Genomic DNA, 24,325 nt, shown 5'->3' with positions numbered 1-24,325 from the left:
GCTACAACCAGCCCAAGGTCTAGATTTATTTATTTTTTCATTTTAATTCAACAGTTAAACATTCTCAGCATAAAATCTTTCATTAACATGAGGCAAAAATGGACAGATCTTAATTTTCTGTCTTAGTGAGTATTTAAATGTTCAAAAGCCTACAGGGGAGAGGTGACGGGATGTGGGAGAAAAGCCAACAGCCTTCTTCTGCTCTTTTCTACATTCAGCCATTATCTAAGGGGGTGACCGAGCCATTGTGCCATGCCACTCCTTAATTACCTTCTCATATGCTGTTGATGAAGGAGTGAAGAACTGGTCTGTTTCCGTTTGGAGGGGTGATCCTAAATATTCAAGATTGCTGTATCTTAAAAGATACCTAATGTAATCCATGTAGCCCAGAAAATGATCTTAAAATTTCAAACCTTCCAGAATGTTATCTGCCAATGTCCAATAGATTGATAAGCTGAATACTAATTGTGTCAAGAAAAGAATGAGGTTTGTTTGTTTGCCCAAATTATCTGGATATTCCATATGAAATAATTGACATAAATTTAATTATTTGAAACTGATACTGGTGCCTTTCCTTTCCATTTTAAAACACTCTTTGTAGATGACTAAAAGATGGCCTCTGAAGGATTTGCTTTTCAGACCTGGGATAAAGCTATGGATATCCATATCATATTTCTTTCTTTTTCAATCACTGTTCTCACAGGACAAGAGAATGACTCAGCAAAGAGTGAAGTAAAGATTGAGTCAGAGTCCCCAAGCTCATCTATGGAGACAGAAGGTACTGAAGCCAGAATATATTGATATACATGTCAGCAAGAATGAAATGGAATTGTGAACCATGACTTCTCTATAAAGAGCATGTGTGTGTGTGTGTGTGTGTGTGTGTGTGTGTGTGTGTGTGAGAGAGAGAGAGAGAGAGAGAGAGAGAGAGAGAGAGAGAGAGAGAGAGGTAGAGGGGTGAGAGTCTGTGAATGTGTGGGAGCGTATGTGAATCTCTGTGTGTGAGTACATGTATGTGTGTGTATGTGTGAGTGTGTGAACTCTGTGTGTGTATATGAACTCTGTATGTGTGTGTGTGCGCACACTGGTGGATGGAGAGCCAGCATCTAGCTTTGTGTAAGTCTTGAATCTTGGAAGGTCACAAAAAGACTTTCTGCTCTGTAGCCACTGTGTTTTCTCAATAATTCCAACTTAAACATCCTTGAGTCTCCTCTCTCTTTACATTTAGAGATTTCATCAAACCAAGAAGATGCCACAATTGTGGAGCAACCAGAGGTGATTCCTCTGACAGATGACCGAGAGGAGCAGGAAGGTGGAGAAGGTAAGATCTTCTTAAATTAACCCACCACACATAGAGAGGTTCTGTGGACGCCTTCTTGCAAGCCAACTACCAAAGCTGTCTTTCACAGCTGCAGCCAAAAAGGGAGAAATGAACTCATCTGTAACCTTGAACCTGTTTTTGAAACTAGAGTAAAAGCCAGAAGTAACCAAAGGTATTACTGATGACACTTCTCTCCTTCCAAACAGAATGACAATGTACTTGCTGTTCGTTTAGATTTCATTTAAAAATTTAAATCTCTAGCACTGAGAATGGCTGCAAGAAATCAAAATCATGAGATAGAGAAGTGGAGCCCTAGGAAAAATGAAAAGAACATATAGATCAAATCTTTTGCACTGATTTCATCCTGCCTTCCTTTGCCTGGTGATGATTAAAGAAACACATAAACGTGCTTATTCTCTGAAGCTGCTAAATTGCAAACCTTGTCTGCTAATCTTAGAATAGAATAACATTGATTCCTAGGTAAGAAATAAATTAGGTCATAATGATTTCTACCATGATAAATGGTAGAAATTATCTATCTATCTATCTATCTATCTATCTATCTATCTATCTATCTATTTATTGGTTTTTCTCTGTGTAGCTTTGTGCCTTTCCTGGAACTCACTTGGTAATGCAGACTGGCCTCGAACTCACAGAGATCCACCTGGCTCTGCCTCCTGAGTGCTGGGATTAAAGGCGTGCACCACCACCACCCGGCAGAAATAATTTATAAATAATAAAATATTTGTCAAAAGAAGATTGTATTAAAGAAAAATTTTATCTAAATATCAGAGTAATTTAGCATTTACAGAAGAATTAGAAGACTCCAATTCTTAAAAATCTCTTTAAAAGTTTCATGAAATAGTTTGTTACAACATCTCATAAGTCATAGTGCTCTTAAATAAGTAGGTATTTGCAATAGCAGTCACAACATCATCACTTGGTAGACCTTGTTTGTAGAACACTATGGTCAATTTTTCCTTCCAAATTAAAACACAGACATGATCTCAATTGTAAAATCAGGTCAGTTGCAAATACAGCTTCCAACTTATGAACACCTCTTGGCAGGAGCATTGATGTCATTTAATTGCTGGGCTACAGGAGTGATATTGACACTTAAAATCTACTCTATTATCTCACCGCACTCTTCCTGTGTCTTTGCTATGTTCTTCTCAGTTTGGAATCAGGGTTCAGCCTCATGACACCGTGCTTGTGGCAAGTCAAATGAAAGGCATGCCTGGAGTAGTTTATCTAATAGTGAAAATCAATGCAACCTTCACACAGATTCAGATATATAATATGATAAAAAAAAAAGCTAGATATATGAACTTACCAACCTTTCGGTTCTACCACTAAAACAAAACAGACACAATGCATGCCCATTTACTTAATTTTTCTGTTGGGGAAATTATTTGTTCTCATACAGTACCTGAAAATGCAAATGCATTAAAGAACCTCAAACAACTTGTACATTCTCTTCTTTGTAATTTGACCTATAGAGGAACCCAACATTCGCCACAAAGTCCCCTACTATGAACCTTTTCTGTAATGATCGGAAAATTAGGGGTTCACTTTCCTCTTCTGTCAATGTTGGAACAATATGTGGGAAGCCAAGTGCAAATCATTCTACATTTGTAGCAACTTTCTTTGAGTCTTTCTAATAAAAGAGCATCACCTGTGGACTTGAATTAACCATCTTTTCCCTTCCTGTCTATCACATATATTTACATGCCATACCTTGGACATTCTAAAGTTTAAATTGAAAATATTTTGAATATGTTACCTCTGTTATCTTATTCTTTGTATCAGCAGAGAAGTGGAAAGCTATTCTGTTACATATAAGAAAAGTGCTTATGTTGTACTCATTGCTAATAATACAGACTGGATAAACTATAAGGAAAAGTCTCATTTGGACTCATATTTCTGAAGATATAAGGTCAAGGGCCTGCATCTGGCAATGGTCTTCTAGCTAATAATGTCCTGAGACAATATAGGCATAATATGGAAAGAGACACAGGGAGTATATGTGCATTTTGTGTATGCATGTATGTGTGAGTTTGTATGTGTGGCTATGTGTGTATGAGTGTTCACATGCTCATATATGCATGCCTACTCTCTCCCTCTTCTTATAAAGTCATTAGGATTCAATTACAGAAGATTCAGCCTAATCACCTTGACCCACTTCTAAAGAACACAAACAGATTTAATTTCCACCCATTTAAATCCCAACAATGGGGATTGAATTTAAACATGTTAGGAAACACCCAAACCATAGTAGCACCCCAAAGAAAGGACGATCAAGTAAATTAGTTTACTAGTAACACTAGTAAAACCGGCTGGCACTTCCACATCAAAGACAACTGGGTGACATTGACAAGTTATTTAACTTATCTGCATCAGCGTCCTCATCTTTATGACAATGATGACCAAAACAGCTGACACACCATTTGCAATGAACATGTAACAGATAGCATGTATCAAACAATTGCAGAAAGATGTGGCACATAAAGTATTTCATGTTTAGCCCAATTTGACAAATTGATGATAAAGTTGAGAGACTCCATAAGGAAGTTCTCCAAGGCCATCTATTGCTTTCCATATCGTTGGAATTCATGAAAGTTTCACATGTACTACTACCTTCATCAACAAATAATCACTCACATTTGATTAACAAAACCATATTATAAAGGTAGTGGAATATAGATGTAGATTGTTTACCTGATGATTAATTTTATCCTATGGAAATGCAACTGAATGATAGGGTACAAGAGTTCTCTCACCTATAAACTGATTTTTCTTTTCTTTGTTAAGATCTCAATCTTGTGTCTCAGAAATAATATTGAAACCATAATCTCTGTTTTTTTTTTAAGCAAAATGCAATTGAACTATTTGTAGTTCCCATAAGGAAGTCAGTGAGTAAATTCAAGGTGCTTATATTTATTTTGATTTCTTTAGATTGAAAAAGTTATTAAGGAGTCTGGTGTGAAAATATTTTAAGACTCTATCTCTATCTTTTGTGCAAATTCACAAAGGTATCTCTTAGGGAGTGATATGCATATATATTAAGAGTTAAATATGAACAAAACAAGTTAATGTCCTATTCTACTTATATTAAATGTTCTTTGTAGTTCAGAAAACATTCTCTTTTAATATGAGAATCTTTCTACCAAAGCCGACAGTGGTTCCTTTAAGAAATACATTTCTCCACCATGAAAAAAAATGTGCAACATCTTTCATTCACTTTGCAGTATTTTATAGGATTAGAAAATGTAGATAATCTTCAGGACGCATCTTCTATGGCTCCCAGGTGTATGGGCACAGATGTTGCAACATTAAGTCTTGAAGTAAACTCTACCAAAATATGGATATTTAAAAGAAAGAAAATATTCAGCAGAAGTTCATGCTGATAAAATTACACAATAGCACAATGGACATCTCCCTGGGAGACCTGAACAACAAAATTTTCAACAGGCAGAAAGTGAGGTTTCACATATGGCGGCTCTCCTCATACAGGCATATTGCCTCCTCCTAAATGAGGTCAGGTTTATGCTTTCCCAGCAGGATCTGCAATGCATTTAAAATTTAGAAAAATAGCATCCTTTAGGTTAATAACTAAATAGAAGAGAGATATTAGAGATGCTTGTTAAAAAGGATCTCATGTTTGTATAAAATTTCATAAGAATTTTATTCCTCATCACATTTAGGTTTTGTCATAAAATTTTAATGACAACCAACATTGTATCATTATTAAAGCCAAAATTTTCCCTTTGTATTTAGTATACATGTTGGACTTTTTGTTCAAGGTTTACTCAGAGTACAGACATTTGCTCTCAATTGTTTTTCTTAGAACAATTAATTAGTACAATGTGAAACAGCTGCATTTTAGCTGTTTATTTAAGGTTGACCAAAATTGTTTGGGAACTTCAAGTGTATTATATCCTTAGGACTTCTTAGAGAAAGATGCATATGGACAGAAATGCAGGTAAAATGCTGCGTGTGACCCGTCATGAGCATGAATTTTTTGTTTCAATGTTCACACTTTTCAAATGGCCAATAGGCCTATAAAGCACATGCAGGAGCTATGCCATGTGTCCCGACTGTGTGATTGCTAGCAAATCTTCTAACATATAAGCATAGCCATTTTAAGGTAGTAATCAGAGACATGGACTCAATAATAAAGTTATAAGGTTTCAATTTATAAAATTTTTAGAGAAGGCCAACTCTGAAGGACATATTCTTGATGGAAAATGTCTGATAACATTGGAAGTAATTGTCAGCCATACACTTAACACTGAAATAGTAGGATTTCTCTAGTTTTATTTACTTCAGTCTGTTGGTTAAAAAAAAAAATGTAGAGGCTTTTTGACCATTCACAACAATGGCCAGAATATTCACATTTTACATTAGGACCCATTAAGAACTGGATATCTAACTTTCCTAAAACGTTACATGAGTGAAGAGGTATGGTATTCTGCTTAACTTCAGTTAATACAAATGGCCAGAACCACCCTTTGCATCATCATCTTTATTTTAGCATACATGGGAACATTCTTCTTGGCAGCTCCTCTAGCTACTCTTGCATATTTCAGTGAATATAGAGTAAGCCAGCCACTTATTCTTCTGCTGCTTACCAGCCTGACTCATTGGAGGTTTATCTTGTCTGTAGGGCCCCAGTTCTCCACTCCTGTTGTTTTCCATTATTGATGGCATCCCACCTGGGTGACCATACTGTTTTGTCTTTTCTTGGAAAGTGCTACCTGGACCAGTAATGGAACTGCATGTCAAATCACTAACACCAGGGCTTCCATAGCTAGCCTGTGTTGTGCTATGATAACCAAGGTGGTCAGGTTATCTTTTGACTTGTGAAAAACATTACATAAAATTGAATAATAAATCCTGCTCAGAATGGCCTGGGTTTCTGTCACTATGTTGCATCTTGCATCTTGGGTAATAGACTAACTTCCTTGGATTTCCCATTTCAGAGTTCCTGTGTATCTTCTTTTCAAATAAACTCAGTTGAGCAATGCTGTGCTTCTTAGTTTCCTGGGGACATTCCAGTGACTTCCTTCTGTTACTCATCTCTCTCTACTCTCACTTTCCAGCCAGAAATGTCCTACTCAAATTTGTTTTAAGATCAATTTTAAATGAAAAGGGCTGGTCTCTGTTTGGGCTTTATGTAAATCCTAAAGTGTTTTATGGAATTTCTTGTATGTGTTAAGTACATTAAACATAAAATTATAATGTTTTAACCTAAGTTCTAATTTAATATTATTTTAAGGTTATTTTTAGAATGTTAAACTATTTTATGTTTTACATTCAAATAAAAATGCACAGACTAGGAAGTCTATTCATGCTCAATAATAACATTGATATATATATATATATATATATATATAAATATATAAATATAAATTATATATATATATACACATATATATATATATATATATATATGGAGTGTGGGTGTATATGTATAAGCATAGAATCTGTCAACCTTCTAGTCAGCTGTGATTGCCTTGTCTTTTTTTTTTTTTTTTTTTTTTTTTTTGAGGCAGGTTTTCTCTGTGTAGTTTTGGTGCCTGTCCTGGATCTCTGTAGACTTAGCTGGCCTCGAACTCACAGAGATCCCCCTGGCTCTGCCTCCCGAGTGCTGGGATTAAAGGCATGTACCACCACTGCCCAGCATTGCCTTGTCTTTTAAGATAAAAATACTTTTATATGTTACAAGAATTTGATGACCCCTTTCTGTGTCCCTGAGACTTCTTCAGAGCGAGACTGTCTTCTAATCACAGGTTCCAAGCATCCGACAAACCTGCTTTCTCACTTGAGCTTTACCTTTGTCTCTGTCACAGTGTCCCCAGTGATCACTGGGCCTCCCAGTCAGACACTCCACACTTGGATATCCTTCATTCCCTGAAGAACCACACTCTCAAGAGATGTATGTAAGCTCAAGTGAGTGTTAGCATCAGGCTTGCAATTGATTACTACCTCATCCCTGTCTGAAGACTCCTCTAAGAACTCTTCTACATCCAGACACATCCTGCATCCTCTTTGTCTTGTTTTATTTCCTCTCCTATACCAATCACTGTATTTCATTTATAGTTGAACTTGTTTCATGTCTAGGTTAGTCTGGTGCTGGCCTGAGGCATGTAATTCTACAACTGTGTGACTCATTGAAGTCATTTTCAAAATCAAAAAGATCTGTCTGTTCCTAAGTAGAATTTTTAACTCCAAATATTAGGCTTGTTCCTTTCTGAAATATTAGAGTTCTGAAACTTTGTATATAAAGTACCTGAATTCTCATCACAAGTAATGAAAAGATTAACTTTTATTTGCATCTAAATCTAATATCTTATGATATATATTATCCTCAAATATTCCAAAAGTAGCTTTCTCTAAAGACAGCAAGTATAAATTATTAACATTTGGTGACACTGTGTTTAGATTACTCTCCAAGATGTTTTATAAGTCTGAATTGCAATTTTCAGAAAGATAAAACCATGGCCATCATACAAAATTAAATGCCTGCAAAGGATTTTATTTAAATCATCGGTTAATAAAGGAAGCAGTACCATACTAAAATCATATCAAGAGAGTACTTGAAGTGTGTGTATATATAATATAATAGTTATAACCTGAGTAATGAATTATAGGTAAATGGATATGAGTATGGATTCTAGTTATATGCATAGGACATTTTGGATTGTGGATTTTGAATATCCCCATACAAACAGAACTCAGGAGCACTGAGGTTTTCAGAGTGGTTAATGTCAAAAAGGACAAAGAAAGACATCTTCTCCTTTCACCATGAACATATCATTGCCATTGTGATGAAAAATTCATTTTTATTGTTATATTTTCTGTACATTAACTTCTTCTGTAGATACATAAAATAGTTCATTAAATGGAAAGTCTGATAATCCTAGCACACGAGTCTAACATTAGATTATCCCATGTAGAATATTGGGGGACAGCTGAGCATCCCACTGAAATGACACCAGGAATGTGTCTCTCTGCACCACAGTAAAATCTTAGGCACTTTTTTTTCTTTACAGTATACTGAATGTAAAATTAAAATTGTCATTTTAATCCTGTCCTCCACCTCACTGAATTCATGCTTGTTAACTATTTGACATGTAACCAGACCAGGATAGACAACTGAGGTAGTGTTATTATATGTTATAGTAGGAAAGGACAGTTGATTCCAGAGGCTTCCGGGGTTACAGCTTCCTTGCTATTATTCTGAACCAGTGTATAATTTTTGCCAGAAACTGTTTGGATGCTGCGACTGGAACTGAATGAGACAAATAAAGTCGCTGATGGGCTCACTTCAGATATTTCCAGAGCAGAAAGGTTGGAGCCCAAACAAGAACTTGTTTTCCCCCACCAACATTCATTTCTTGCTATATGCTATACCATCTACAAGTATACATTATATACATCTTTAAAATAACCGCCTCCTTAGTCAACATCAGATTGCTATGCCAGTGTTCCCCCATTATTAACATATTACTGTTTCTTTTACATTTTAGTTCTGTTAGTATTTGCTTTGTCTATGTAGATGCTCTGATAATTGGTGCATAAATATGATTGCTGTGTCTTATCAATGATCATCTAATGAGTTTGTCTCATGTGACCATATTTGACTTAAAGTCGGATTGGTCTCTCCATCTTTTGGCAACACATGAAAGACAATGGTGGGGTGAAGTTGTCAAAGCAGAGGTGAAATCTCAAGGCTCGAGTAGAGCATGTAGGGAAGTCATACCTGGCTGTCCTAAAAAGTGTGTATGACCTGGAGACCTGCTGGCAGCTCAAAAACAGGCAGATGGTTTCCTTCATTGATTTCTGTGTCTTTCATGTTAAAATTATAGACTGCAGTCAGTGAAGACCATAAAAGATCACGTTTATTGCACTCTGCTGGGCTTTTGTATAGGATTCATATGTAATTATATGAAATTCAAATTTCAAGCTCCATAAATAATGTTTTATGGGAAAATGCAAAGCAAAGCTTAAAACATTTATTGTCTGGCTCTTTACAGAAAAACAGAATTGTTGGGGATTCACTTGTAGTATTTGACCATAGCCAGATTAATCAAAAGCTTGTATTAAAGGAATTTGGTACAAGTGTCCCCAAATTATGAAGCATTTCTCAACACTGACAGTCAAGTGTTCATGCGCTTGAGATGTCTCCCTGGGAGTGGCTTAGCCCCACAATGCCATGCACTGTTTGTTTCTTCCACATCACTCCCTAAAAGGAAAGAGTGGAAGAAAATGGCTCCCTCTGATGCCAGCCAGCCTCCATACACAGCTCCCGACAACAGCCTGCTTTGGGCCTCATGCATCTCAGGGCACAGTAGTATCAGATGCCCATAAACTGCTCTGAAATGCTCTGTCTTTCTCTGACCTGCCTTTGTCAGTCAAAAAAAAAAAAAAATCCTCTCTTATTCTCTCTTAGACTAACATCTTAAATTCCCTTTGAACAGTATTTTTTTTTCTCTGCAACCATACATAAAAGGGGATTCCACCTACTTCCAGTGAACTGGTTTTACTTTCTCTAAGCCTGACAAAAGTCAGACTTTCACTGTAGCTGTGAACTAAAGACCTCAGCCAGCCATAGGTACAGAGAGGCCAGCCATGAGAGTGATAGAACCAGTGTGGGTCACTCTATAATGAAAGTGGGCAAGACTGTAATATTGTGGCTAAGGAAATAAATGGTCATTTATACTTTTGGTTTCAAATACTAGAATATTGTCCACTCTAATTTAATATGGACCTGTACACAGTTTGAGAAAAGATAACCTTAGATTCAGATGTTGGTTTGGAGTTAGAAGCTTAATATTTATTTAAATAAAAGCTGTTGGTTTTTAAGTATAGAATCAGCCACAGAAATTTTATGTCAGGTATCTTGAACAAATTATTTATTGTATGTGGCTTTAGACGTAATGATTTCACTTGACTCTTCAGATGCAGGAACCTCCAAACCCCAGTGATTGTACAAAAGGTGTACATGATTTGAAACTCAAATGTAAATGCTGCCTTTCTCTCTGCTTCAGGAAGAACCTCACTTTCTTTCCATTGCCATTTATACGTCAGGTGCCTTCATTTCAGCTCAGTGTGGAGAAAGCAGGTGGTATACAGAGCACTTTGAATGTTAATTATTTTTTTCATTTATTTCACTGTGAGGATTTACCTTTCAATTTGTTTTTATAATCAAGATGGAAACAATTAGAGATCTTGCCGCCTGAGTGTTTCACTACATTTGTTTTATGACATCTGCTTAGATGATTTTAAAAAAAGGAAAAGGGAGGTACAACCTTTAAGACCAGGAAAGGGTTGGGGCAGACTGTGTGCAGTTGCTTCATTTCAACATGCACTTTTACTGCTGAGGTGAGGGGTCCAGTTTCTAATGATAAATATGCTATTGCTAGAACTTATATTTTGTTTTAGAAACAACTCAATACATTTTCAGAGTTGTTACAGTTTATTTTCCCCAATTTTAATTGAAACTATATTGAAAAACAACTGCTGAGAAATAAGAAAGGAAGCAAAGCTATGTGGTTCTCTCTCTCTCTCTCAACAGCATCTCTGTGTAGCCCAAGCTGGCCTTAACGCAAGATCCTCCTGCCTCAGACTATGAGTGCAAACATAGGCTCTACTGTACTTAGGTTTATATATCTTTTTCTTAAAGACACATTTTGAAAAATATTACTTTTTATTTTCACATTTAGTTTATCCCTTAATTTTAATCACAATTAAACTGTTCATGGGTTATGTTCTTACAAGAACAGTTCCTAAAAGCTGGGTGTGATGGTACATGATTTTATTTCCAGAACTTGAGAGGAAGAAGCAGGTGGATCTCTGTGAATTCATCAGTCTAATCTACATAGCAGTGCAATTTGAAATCAGTCAGGGTTACATAGTGAGACCCTGACTTAAAAAAAAAAAAAGAATAGTTCAATTAATATTCAGGATTATGTGGTTCACAAGATTTTTTTATATGAACCTACAATTCCAACTTTAGAGAGGACTTGCTTCCGGGCGGTGGTGGCGCACGCCTTTAATTCTAGCACACAGGAGGCAGAGGCAGAGGCAGGTAGATCTCTGTGAGTTCAAGACCAGCCTCGTCTACAGAGCAAGATCTAGGAAAAGGTGCAAAGCTACACAGAGAAACCCTATCTCGAAAAAACCAAAAAAAAAAAAAGAAGAGAGAGAGAGAGAGAGAGAGAGAGAGAGAGAGAGAGAGAAGAGAGAGAGAGAGAAAAGAGAGAACTTGCCAAAATTAATATAGTCAATATTCACATTATCCTATATTTTTCTTATTTTCCAATGAACAAAATACTGTAGAGGTCATTACATAATTATAAAACAAAGTTTTCAAAAAAAAATCTAGTAATTAAGATAAATACCAGGTAGTATGAATATGCCACATAATGTGTATATCTCTAAGAGTACATGAAAAACAAATTTATATGCCAAACCCTTTTCTCTTGAAGAGGTAACCTGTAATTAGACTTTAAGACTGCCTGACAATACAGAAAGCTAGCCACAATATATCTTCCTACTTTATCACAGTGGGTAAAAAATGAACATTTAAGTTCAGTCATGAAGAAAATGTAGGGTTGAGGGGAGCACTGAGGATTCCCATTGCTCTAGGAAACCAAATAATGGCACTTGAAAGACATCCAAGCCCTAAGACCTGGAACCTGTGACCATGCTATCTATTTCCTAATGTGACAATGTTAGTGCTCATGAGATGTGCACAGGCTGGTGTGCCAAGGTGAACCCAATGTCATCACAGGCTTATAAGAGAAAAAGAGAAGCAGGGGAGTCTGAGCAGAGAAAGGAGCTGTGTGGATGGAAACAAAGGAGAAGGAGGCTGGTATTTGGAGGTGCTGGTGGCCATAAAGAAGGAGCAAGGGGGTCAGAAGACAAGATATCTAAATGACTTCTGTGTACCAGAAGGTACCAGAACAGATAGGAAACAGCATCTTTCCTAGAGCCCACAACACCTTGATTTTAGCTCTGCAAGACCTATTTCAAACTCTGGCTCCATTAGACCTGTGGTAATTGGCAGGAGTAAGGGAACACAAGTGTTGTCTCTCAGTTGTCTCAGATTCTCCCAGAAAAGAGACCCACAAATCTTTATTTAACTGTATGACATTGTAAATGACCAAGCATTTTTATTATTTTATTATTGCAGCCTAGTTTCCTTCCCAATGTCAGTATCTGCTGGTTGGAATACAGAGCTCAAGTCCACATGTTCACTGCAGCCGTGGTAAACGCTGGTAGACTATGGAGGAGGAAGGGGAGGGGGAAGAGGAGGAGAAGGAAGAGAAGGCGGAAAAGAACTCCATTAGAGAAATTTCAGAAGGCAGGAAAAATACAGAAATACAGGAAGGAGAAGGATTGTTTTGGGTTTTGATCGAGAATAACATCAACCCACTGCTCTCAGAAATGGAGAACATACAAACTTTGTAGTTTGCCTCTCCCTGACTTCAGATACTACAGAACAGGAGCAGGAGTTGACCTTCCTAGATGTCTCACAGACTAAAGCTAAAACAGCAGCAGGCACAGCTAGTAGATGCTAGCAGTGTGGCTCTCAGAGGTAGAAGTGCATCAGAGTGTTAGTTGCAATGCAGGTTCCTAGGCCCTGACTCTAGGATTCTGATACCATGGGTCTTGGTGGGCTTTGGCAGCAACTCTAAGACACCACCATCACCTGAGAAAATTGCTGGTCTTGTCCACAATTTAAATTAGTGCTCTATCTAGTATTGTGCATCAAGATCCAGAGCCACAACAAAAAGAAACATAAGCAGCCATTTTAAACTCTCTCTGCTTTCTTGTCCTGGTGGGTGGGTGACCAAATCTTTGAGCAAAGTAAAGGCTGAGGGGTGGATCCTGGAGTGGCCTCCTCAGTCACCTCAGCCATGTCCAACACCCATACATACAAATACAGATCCATTCATTTGTTCGAGAAACCCAGACTAGGTTGGCAGAAGAACCACAGAAGGACAGACATACAAAAACAAACAAACCAAAAAACCCCATAGAAACAGATCCATCAAGGGCAGTTCTCATCATGGGACTCTGGAACCAGCAAGGCAGCATCAGCAGTGTCTGGGAACTTTCTAGAAATGCACATTCCTAATCTCTCTCCCAAGTAAATTCCTTCTGGGGTCATGACTTGTGGTTTTGTTTTAGAGACCTTTAAAACTTCACTAAGTCTTGGACTGTGTGAACCTGGTATGCACTTCCTAATTTATATTAGGAAATTTATATTTACAGATCCCAAAACAAGGCAGTAAAAACAAAAGATGAGAAAAGCTGAGTCAGGAGGATCACGGCAACAGTACTTTTATGGCAACAGTAATTCCATTTCCCATGGGTGTATCCCCTTGTTGAGGAAGAGCATTCCAATGGAGTTAAACCAATTCCCCTGAAGCATTAAGAATGAGCTGCTGGGATTTATCCCTCCAGTTACTGAGTTAACCGGTTTGAAGACAGTGGACTGTCAAAAGTTGTGTGTTTTTAACAAAATCCTCAGTAATGCTAATGCTGCTGGCCCAGGGACCACAGCCATACAATTCAAACCAGCTGACTTGCACCAGGCAACATGGATGGAAGTATTTAGTCAGCATCACTACAGACTCTCAGGACCTGCAGGTAAGGCAAACTTGAGTGTTGCTAGGTACTTGGGTCCATAAACCTACCACTTTATTCCCCCATATCTTAAAGAAAAAAGAGGCAGAAATTCATAGAGGAAAAATACTGTCTAATTTCCAGCCCTGACTCCCTCAATGCCTAGGGTCTTCTTACCACTTTAGAGAAAACCATGAGACAAAGGCTAGAACATGTATAAATTCAACTGTGAGATAGGCCAACCAGTCCTTCCTTTGGGTGGCAGAGGACTTGGATCCCTGATTATCTGCACTCTGTTCAAGACAGTTTTTCATTCAACTCTGGGCTAATAAAAATTGGATCTAAAAAAAAAAAAAATCCCAACTTTTGGAAAAAAACAGTCAGTAATCTTTGTTTTTTAGGGGATGGGGGCACGGGAGCTGGGGGTGTATGAGGTCCTTAAGTCATTCCTATTCTGACCCTGGCAGGATTTTTTTCCTTAGTCCATTCCTTTGATATAAGTGAGAAAAGGTTTACAGTCCACAATCAGGGAGGCAACAAAAGAATTTCTCTTCCAAATTTCTCCTTTCTCATCAGGACTTAAGAATGAGTACAAGACCATGCTGTGGATATCACTCTGTATAAATAAAATGCTGATTGGCCAGTAGCCATGCAGGAAGTATAGGTGGGACAAGTAGAGAAGAGAATTCTGGGAAGTAAAAGGCAGAGGTGGAGAGACCTGCCAGCAGCCGCCAGGACAAGGAAGATGTAAGGTACCAGTAAGCCACAAGCCACTTGGCAAAGTATAGATTAATAGAAATGGGCTAAATATAAGAGTAAGAGCTAGACAATGGCAGGCCTGTGCTAATGGCCAAGCAATTTAAATAATATAAGCGTCTGTGTGTTCATTTTATAAGTGGGCTACCGGAATGCTGGGGCTTATTTGGACATGGAGAAAAGCTCTCCAGCTACAAGACCACAGTTCATCTAAGGGTAGTAGCTCCCAAACTTCTCTTCCACGTATTTCCTCTGTTGCCAAGCACAAAGTGCAATCCTTCTTTATCAGCAGGCAACAAACGAGGAAGACAGCGCCATTCCATAATACCTAGTGTGTCAGGGGGAGAAGGGCACTGTTTATTTGCAGCCCTCCATAAACATGTGAGTTGTGTATTCAGAAAGCCTGTTAACACCAAGCTGCTTCTTCTCTGGCTTCACTCAAAAGAGAATAAGCAAGCAGAGACAAAACGGAGAAAATCCCCTTCATTTCGGTAGTTTTGCCCATGTTCAGACATAGAAGGAAAAAGGAGCCGTGAGAACAAAAACCGTGCTTCATTTACAAATGCTAGGAGAAGAAATTTGGGACATAGTCGTTCAGCTTGCAGGAGTTATCCTATGCAAAGTAAAAATAGGCTTCAGTCTAAGCCGATCTCTTTGAATCGGTGTGTCTTCCAAAAATCGAACAATTTCTCTTTGAATCAGTGTGTTTTCCAAAAATCGAACAATTTCTCAGCTGAATTTTTGAGGGGATTAGTTATTTTTAAAAAGAAAAAGGAAAAAAACCTCAGAAGCTAAAGCCAGCTTTTAGAACGACACACATAAGCTGTTTGCCATATTGAGTCAACACCTGGGGCATTGATTTGAAAGCCAAACGCAGGCTGTTCACCTGCATTGCCAAGGATAACAGAAGCAACTGTCTCCCTGCCATCAGAGAGAACCACGTCACCAGGGCTCCATCTGCAACTGCCTTTGAGGACCGAAGATAACCAAAGAGGGAAGGCTTTGTTGTGAAACCTGAACTTCAACTCAGGAGTTTTCCCCCTTTCTACAGATCACCTGTGTTTTCCAGTTTAAAACATTTTTTTCCCTCCAAGCCCACCAAATTCTTCTTCCTCTAAATCTGTCCTCTATCTGGTTTCCCATCTTCAGCCTTGCTTATTCAGCTAAGCACTGTTGCTATTGCTACCCAGCCCCCAAGCTTGTTTGGCCGGTCTTTCCCAACATTCCAAGCAGTAGTGGTCTCATTGACCCCGTAATTAAAGAAGTCCTCTGCCTCCCCCTCTGGCTGGCTGCCCTCCTGCTTCTTCCCTAGTATTCTTTTAGTAAGACCACCAACAGATGGATAGAGATTTTTCACCCTTTCAAAAGCGTTCTGTTTTTCCCATCTCATCAAGCATATCTCAGCCAAGCGTAATTAGCTTAAGGCTTTTGAGTCCTCACAGGAGATCTGTTAAAAGACCTGAGCAATTTCAATAAAGAGCTTGAAAAGCAAATCCTGAAGGCTGTGCCTAACCACAGGAGAGCCACTATTATTTAGAAGCAAAGACCTCTCTTTTCCTCACATCTCCTTTCCTTCAGGCATTTTCAAATTCTCAGAGTATTCATGAGGCCTCCCGGGGCTTCGGGATCTTTTGGACCTTTATTGGGTAGGTGGGATATTTAAGCACTTTCTCTTGAGCAGGTCAGCCCTTGGCTTCTTTTAATTGATTTAAAGCATGGGGTGCTTTTCGGGGGAGCCTTAAGATACTCCCAAATGGCCAAGAGTTTGTTTGCTAAGTCTCTTAGACTTTTCATTCACTTTTTTTTCATCCTTTAGTTGTTGGAAAGTAGCTGGTAAGCTTCCTTTGTGGTTCCCAACAGTTGAAAATGAAGGCTAAATTAATTAACTGCAATACAGATTTGCACCCTATCTTTGAGTGGTGGTGACCCTTAAATTTTGAGTAATCATTTGTATTGCAGTGTTGATCCCATAGCCTTTTCGCTCTCATCTATGGGAGAAAGCAAGTGTTTGAGATGAAATTAAACTCTGTTTTCATTAAAATCAAGTGGAGTAGAGCTTAAGTCTCTGTAGCTCACTTTGGTTGTAGGATGTTGGAAAGGCCTGGCCTCACTGGGAGTGAGTGGTAATGTGTATTTTCCCCATTCATTCCAGAGGAGGCTGGAGTTCAGGTGTTGGGTAAGATGACAGTGTTCTCATGTCTACTTTCCCATTATCAAGACTGGGGGGAAGAGAATTTCCTTTGTAAATTGCCTAGCATCTCTTGCATACAAAATGACTGAATGCCAATGCTTGATTAGAATGCCTTTTGTTGTTGTGGGTGCGCTAATCAGTTTCTCTTTGCCTAGTGGTGCCAAGTGCTAGAGATGCATCAGCTTTGAAGACTGTGCGGTGTAGGCACATATACTGCAGCTGCAGAGGACCTCACAGTCAGAGCTGAGGAGATCTCAGTTTGAAAACAGGAACATGTCCATGTAGTGTGATGGGAAGTCAGCTTGCCAGGCAGGTGCCTAAGACCTAGATATTAATTTATTGTTATCTACGAAATATGACAGTGTTTGAAGCAAAAATTGACTTGCAGACAGATGAACACAGGATGGATGTTTTCAGTGGGTATTACAAATAAAAATGTAATCTTTTATAGCCACTTTTCATAAATGTTTGTTTTGCACTGAAGGATGATGGATAACAGAAAATGATAAGGCTCCACCATTGTCGCTAGACTATCTCAGCCAGAGAGACATGTCGTTCTGAGTCACAGAAACACGCAGGACTGTTACAGGATAAATAAGGCCAAGAGCAGCAAAGACATGGCTTACACAGCCTTCACTTTATAACAACAATGTTGCAAGGGGATGATTAGCTAATGGATGCTGCAGTGTCCCCAAAATATACAGAAATGATCTCTATGGAGCTCACAGGACAGTGCGATCATTGCCACAATGCTGGGAACTGGTTTGTTCCATTTTTCTAAACAGCTGTGCTTCATCAGAGAACTTTGGAGACCAGTTACTTACATTTTGAAATTTTCTAAAACGCTTTCTTTATTGTAAAGTTCCACAATTTCAGGTGTTAGGAAGTGAAGTTAACTTGCCCAGGGTCATACACATCTACTGGTGGAGTGAGGACCTGAAGCATGTTGTCTAACTTTCCACATTTCTTTCCCGTTGGGCTCAACATTTTCCCACCTTTCTCTTACATGCTACTCTAAGTGCCTGGTAGGGTAAAACACCGCATTTTAACTTAGCTCCTTTCAGAGATGGTAAGGAGTAGGAACTGCCTAGTTCCATGCCACACCCTCTGATGCCCTAAGCCCTATGATTTTCCTTTCAGATTTCCTTACTGCTGGATCCCATCTGCTAAGGGGTGTGTGCAATGGAGAACTCATTACCTTTCAGAGCAGGTCTCCCATCCTCAGATGGATTTTTAATATTCATAGGGAAACTCGGCTTCTTTCCTGAATCGTCTGCTGATTCACCCCAGTACTTCTGTACAGAGGGAACTAAAACAAACCTGGACACGTGACAAAACTCCCTGTGAACATCATCATCTTACCAGTCACTTAATGGGATTCTGCTTAGTCCACACAGCTCTAATGTTATATGGTCTTCAAGCTTTTATTTTCTTGACTGTGTACTTTCCTACTTTCCTAGTCAGATTTGCTTACTTCTCTCTCCAAGCATGCTACAAAACTGTATATATACCCAAACTTATGTTGGCTAAGGGACTATATGATGTAACATGTATAATGTTTTAGCAATAGTGTCAGACATGTGGAAAACGCTCATTTGGTGCTAATTATTGTGGTTATCAGTATTCTACATAGATGCCCATACCCCAAATCAAGGCACAAACTCACATTTTATTTAAACAGTAAGAAACCTAAGAAGTACAAGAACACTGGATCAAAGGTTACTTACTGTTCCTAATTACTCAGCAATCTTCTCTTAATCTGTGCAAGTACCATGTGGGATGATGAAGGTGCTGAAGAGAAGCCTCGTTACTTTCATCTTCTGAATGTGCCCAAGCTGGAGGCCCAGTAGATTTCCTCTAGCTACAGATATCTTTAATCATGAGATCTCATTGAAGAAATGCAGCCAACCAACAAAAGTCCCTCCACCCTTTGTCTTCTGGAAGATGTACTATGTCTGTTAGTTGTAGCTGCTTCTGTCCCCATATAGAAATAACAAGAAGTGCCAGCAACTTCAAAATGTGGCCTAGAAGAGTGCCTGCAAACCTAGGAACTGGACTGTTTATGGAGGAAGACCCATGTGTTTATGGTTGGGTTCCAAGAAGTAAATGCCACACCATGTGTCATATGACTATGACAATGGCAGTCAACATTTCTAGAGAAACCCAGCGAAATAGCACACGTGAGCATAAATTCAGCTACTTGTCAGCTTAGAGATTTAGGCTTTATCTTTGATTCTGTACTTACTTGTCATCCTTGGTAGGTGCTTTTTTATTTACTAGAACTCTTTCAGATGTTGCTGTTGGATTCATGGCATGCAAGAGAACATAGACAAACTATAATGTCACTGTTTGTCACAATAGGGATGTGTGGGTTCACCCAGATCCATGGAACAAAGACTCAGAGGCATCTTAAGAATGAATCTAGCCTTTCATGGCTGCAGGGGATTCCAGCCTTGAAGACTGAAGCACTTTCCCTTCGCCAAGGGCATTTTGATTTCTCTCTTTTACAGTTTAGCCAAAACAACCTGAAAGGAGCTTCCTCGATTTCTCAGGTACCCGGGTTTTCTGGGTTTCCTGAACCAAGTTTTGCATAGGCTTTGTATCCTTAGGAGACTTTCAGACAAGAATCACATAGGGTGGCTAGAGAAACCAAAGGTATTGGTTAAACAAAGGATGAATTAGGGCTAGGTGCTATGCTCTGGAGCCAGGTCAGGTGTAGCTCAGCAGGAATGCAGCCATAATGCAATGACTATAATCCATGTCAGTCTTTCTACCACCCATCATCATCACGATAAGGTCCATGTTCTCAGAAGCACCAATTGAGGGCAAGCAAAACTCAGTTGCCTGGAAGAAACTGTTGAGAGAGACAATCGGAATTCCAATCTTCATGTATCATTCCTGATCGGTTCAATCTGAGAGGATAGGGATGTAAGTTTTATTCCCCTGCTCTTGAATTTAAATGATAGATTTAAGCATCTTGCTTCCTCACAATCTTCTTAATTATTAGTATCTTCAGCATCATTAATTATAGAATTACTAGTCATAAAAATCACATCTTAGAAAAAGGCAGAAGGGATGAAGGCAAGGGGAAAAGCTGGGTAGGCTCATTATGTTGGCACTGGTACATTGGGATCAATCAGCCAGCATCCTACAGCCCTTGGCTAAAGGTGTCCCATTGGATCAGTGTCTTGTGACTTTTTGTTCTGGGCACAAAATTCTGTAGATGCTACTCTCTTATCTCAATTTATGCCAGTGATCATAGCCACAGTGGCCAAAGAGTATAAAAGGATATTTTGTCTTATCATACCATCTTGTTTTCCCTATAGAGTTGGTATTTTGTACCAGCCATGCTATGACAACAAAGTTACAGAAAAGAGCAGAAGGATATCAGAGCCTTACTATTTGAAACTGCTTTGGGGTTTGCCTTCTTTAATGTGAATTTTGCATTCAGCTATGAGGAAGTTTCTGAAAGTCTTCCCAAACAACTCATCTCCAGGTCCCCAAGATGTGCATGAGATATATTCCCTGAGGTCTTGAAGGTATGAGAATACTCTGAGGATATACCATCAACTCCATCTCTCATGGGAGACAGACTTAGAATCCCCTGGTAGTCACTTCCTCCAATCATATTTTAGGCCCTCATGAATCTAGATGCTTTATGATCCCTGTTCAGAATTGGAATGAAAGCAGACTGATGAGGGCATAGACTCAGAATCCCAGAGCCAGCAACTATTCTCTCTCAACACATCTTAAATGGTCTTTTCAAAACCAAGATTTTTCCACAGATACTGTTTCCTTTGTAAACCAAGCTAGTGTTTTTTAAACACTAGGAAGGTTATGAAGTCAAGAATTCCTGAATAAACTAAACCTAGCAAGCTCAGGAGGGAATATCTTGCCCTAAGTGAAAAACAAAATGGTTTGTGTCAACTTGTGCTGGAACTGTTGATGGAGCTGAGATATCTGGGGCCATTGATGGGACTACGAACTGGGGATCTGAATGAGTGAGTCCTCGTCTAGAATGTGCCAGCCCCCTCCCTGTTAGTCAATGAGGCTATGAGAACAAATACTAGCAAGGTGGCCTTCTCTGAAGGCCATCAGATTGCAGCAACAGAATGAGGTAGAAACCAGTACACATGGTCAGAGCTGGGAAGCTACAGCAGTCACCATGTTCCTGGAATAAGCTAGGTGGCGATGCCCTTCTAGCTTTTGCTGGCTTCTACCTGGTGTCTGTGAGGCAGATGCAGTGTTTCTGTTGTCAACATCTAGAAGAGAAGCTGAGTACTGAGAGGTCCTGAGGGTTCTGTGCTGTGCAGTTTGTTCTAGGACAGTTTTCATCCAGACTCCACAAAAAGATACGGAAATGAGATATGCATGGGGGATACGGTGCACTTATTAAGAGGCACTCCTGTGTAATGAAACAAACAAACAAACAAACAAACAAAAACAAAAACAAAACAGGACTTAGAGTAGACAGGGGAGCCATCAACCCACCCTGTTAAGTGCTGTTCCTGAGGGAGGGAGGCTGGAAGGTATGCAGGGTAAGAAGGTTTTGAAGGCAAAGCTCTAGAGACTATTGCAGAAAACTAAGCCAAGAACAGCCCTGTCTTAACATCAACCTGGAAGTGATTCATTCTGTATGCTTAGGCTTAAGGCTTCACATCTCACAACTCCAGGGGTCACACTTTACAGTGATTATGTTCTATGGAGATGTATTTGTAGTGGGTAGCCATCCCAGCATTGGCCTGGAAGTTCCAACCCCATTGAGGCTTCAGTAATGGTCACGCCCACAAGGCGGGGCTGAGGGAGGAAGCTGAAGACCCAGGATGGAGAGGAGAGGTCTCTCTTGGTTCTGGGACCCTGGACGCTGGAGGTAGACGGAGCAGAGTTCTCCAGAGAACACTGCCAGACTGCGCCATACCTTTGCCAGACCCTACAACCTATCCCTTCATTTGTAAGTTACCCCACAAAATAAACCTCCCTTTTAACTACGTGAAGTGGCCTTAATAATTTCACCAATATGTATCAAATGAAGTCAGCATGGCAAATGAACACATTCTAGCCATTGACAAGTATGAGAGGTTCTTGGGAACTCAACCTTGTCTTTGCTGATGGCCACTTTTCTGAGCTTGGGTATAGGGTGTGAGCTTGGGTATAGGCTGTGAACTTAGGTATAGGGAGTGAGCTTGGGTGTAGGGAGTGAGTTTGGGTGTAAGGGGTAAGCTTGGGTGTAGGGGGTGAGCTTGGATATAGGGGATGAGCTTGAGTATAGGGAAGCTCTCTCCTAGCATGCATGTGCCAAATCCCAAGTAAAAGCAAGAAAAGCCTCATGCCAGTCTTTAGCTTTCCCCTCTTTCACCTTGTGTGCCTCTTTCCCGGCTTCTCCCCCTTTGCCCCCTACCTCTCTCCCTGATCCTCTCCATCAGTGATGGCGTAGAAGTGAATGTTCTGTTTACTGTTCCTTTCTGACCAGATGGGTCTCCTGTTTGATTGTAAACGAGAATCACCTAGTGAGCTTTCAAGACTCCCACCACCAGGCCATGCAGCAGATCAATTAAGTCTGAAGCTCAGGACTGAGCAAGCATAAACATGCTTTCAATCTCCCTAGGTGTTTTCCTTATGCAGCTAAGGTTGAGCAGCTGAACAACACCCACTCCAGCCCCCTACCTCCCGGAGTGGCACTGGACTTCCTGGCTTCCCACTGGCTAAAATGGTAATTGGCTGCTTAGGAAATGTGATATGCACGTTGATGAATAAAGCATGAGTGGAATATTTTAATATCTGATTATAGTCTTTATTGTACAAATGCTGTTTCTTAGTTTTAATGTTCAGATAAATTTTATTTGGCTTTACTGAGGTTACAAAGTAAAATATATAGTTTATATTTCTTTTTATTAACACATGATTTGTACATATTAATGAGCTTCAATGTGACATTGCTCCTCATGCACCCAGTGTGCAGATCCTATCTAACCATCCTTGTTCTCACGTCTTCTCCCACTCCCAATCCTCCATGATCACTGTTCTATTTTCAAGATATTTTTAAAACTTGTGCCAATAAGAAAAAATAACATGCAATACTTCTTCCTATGCTGGCTTATTTCATTTACCTGGTGGTCTTCAGTTCTATCCATTTCTCTTTATGACTGAGTAATACTCCATTTACACATGTATATTCTACTTTCCTCCCTCCTGGCAGCTGATGACAACCTAAGCCAATCCCAGACCTTAGCCATTTAGTGTGAATGGCCACAATACACACCAGCATGCAGGTACTCTAATTATGCCCTAGGTATGATAATATTGTTTTCATTTTTGGATATATGCTTAGGGGTGGATTACAGGGGATCATAAGGTATTTCTATTTTTGGTTTGCTCAAGACACTCCATACTCCTCTCTGTAGGGGCAGAATTAAGTGGCAGGATTGATTTCCATTGCCACCCACAGTATATACGATTTACTTTTCTCCACATCCTCCAGCATTTGAGACTTTTCTGTGGTTTGTATTTTATTTCATTTTATTTATAACAGCCATTCTAACTGCAGTGAGGTGGTATGTTATTGTTGCTTTGATTTGCCTTTGTCTGCTGGCTAATGATAATGGACCTTTTTTCCCCCCATATATTTAGTGGGCGTGTTTATTGCTTCATTTAAAAAATACCTACTTAGATAATTTTGTCCATTTTTAATTGGTTATTGTACGCTTTTATTGATACATTTTTCAGTCCTTTGTGTATTCCGGGCATTAACTGTCTGTAAAATGAATGGCTGGCAAATATTTTCTTCTACTCTGTTGTCTGTCTCCACTTGCTTGTTTCCTGTGCTATTCGAGAGCCCCATTGTGTCTGACCTGGCTCCTTTTTCAAGTTCTGCTTTTGTTCCCTGGGCTGTGAGGGTCACAAACAGATAATTGTGTGCGGTATAATATCTTGGAGTATTTCGCTCATGTTTTATTCAGGTAGCTTCAGATCTTCTAGAGTTATTTTAGGTCTTTGATCCATTTTGGTCCAGAGAGAGGAACAGGGCCGAGTTTCAGTCTTTGGCATATGGGTATTCCTCTTCTCAGGCACCATTTGTTGAGGAGGCTGTTCTTTCTCCAGGGTGTGTTTTGTACCTTCTGTGAGAATCTGCTGACAGCAGTGTGTAGGTTCACTTACAAGATTCTCTCCTGTCTCATTGCCTATGTGTCTCTTTTTAGTACCAATACCATGTTGTTTTGGTTACTGGGTTCCATTGTACATCCAGAAATAGGGCTTGGTGATGCCTCTGGCTTTGTTCTTACTCCTCAGAAGTTCTTTGGTTGTTTGGGATCTTTTGTGCTTTGGAATTTTAGGATTTTTTTTTTTTTTTTAGATCTGTGAAAAATATCATTGATATTTTTATGGGGATCCTATTGAATCCATAGTTTGCTTTGGGGCAT

General features: G+C 39.3%; 1 protein-coding gene across 1 annotated transcript in view; it reads left to right on the top strand.

Annotated features, from left to right (window-relative positions):
* Macrod2 (mono-ADP ribosylhydrolase 2) overlaps positions 1-24,325 on the top strand; it is a 1,315,286-nt gene that overhangs the window by 1,235,645 nt on the left and 55,316 nt on the right. Inside the window, exons 11-12 of the mRNA XM_036186599.1 lie at positions 704-778; positions 1,229-1,321. Of these exons, the coding sequence (XP_036042492.1) occupies positions 704-778; positions 1,229-1,321 (168 nt within the window). The remainder of the gene's footprint in view (positions 1-703; positions 779-1,228; positions 1,322-24,325) is intronic.

The sequence above is a fragment of the Onychomys torridus genome, chromosome 4, assembly GCF_903995425.1.
Source record: "Onychomys torridus chromosome 4, mOncTor1.1, whole genome shotgun sequence".
NCBI classification, from domain to species: Eukaryota; Metazoa; Chordata; class Mammalia; order Rodentia; family Cricetidae; genus Onychomys; species Onychomys torridus.
This window is presented reverse-complemented; position numbering and strand designations above follow the sequence as displayed.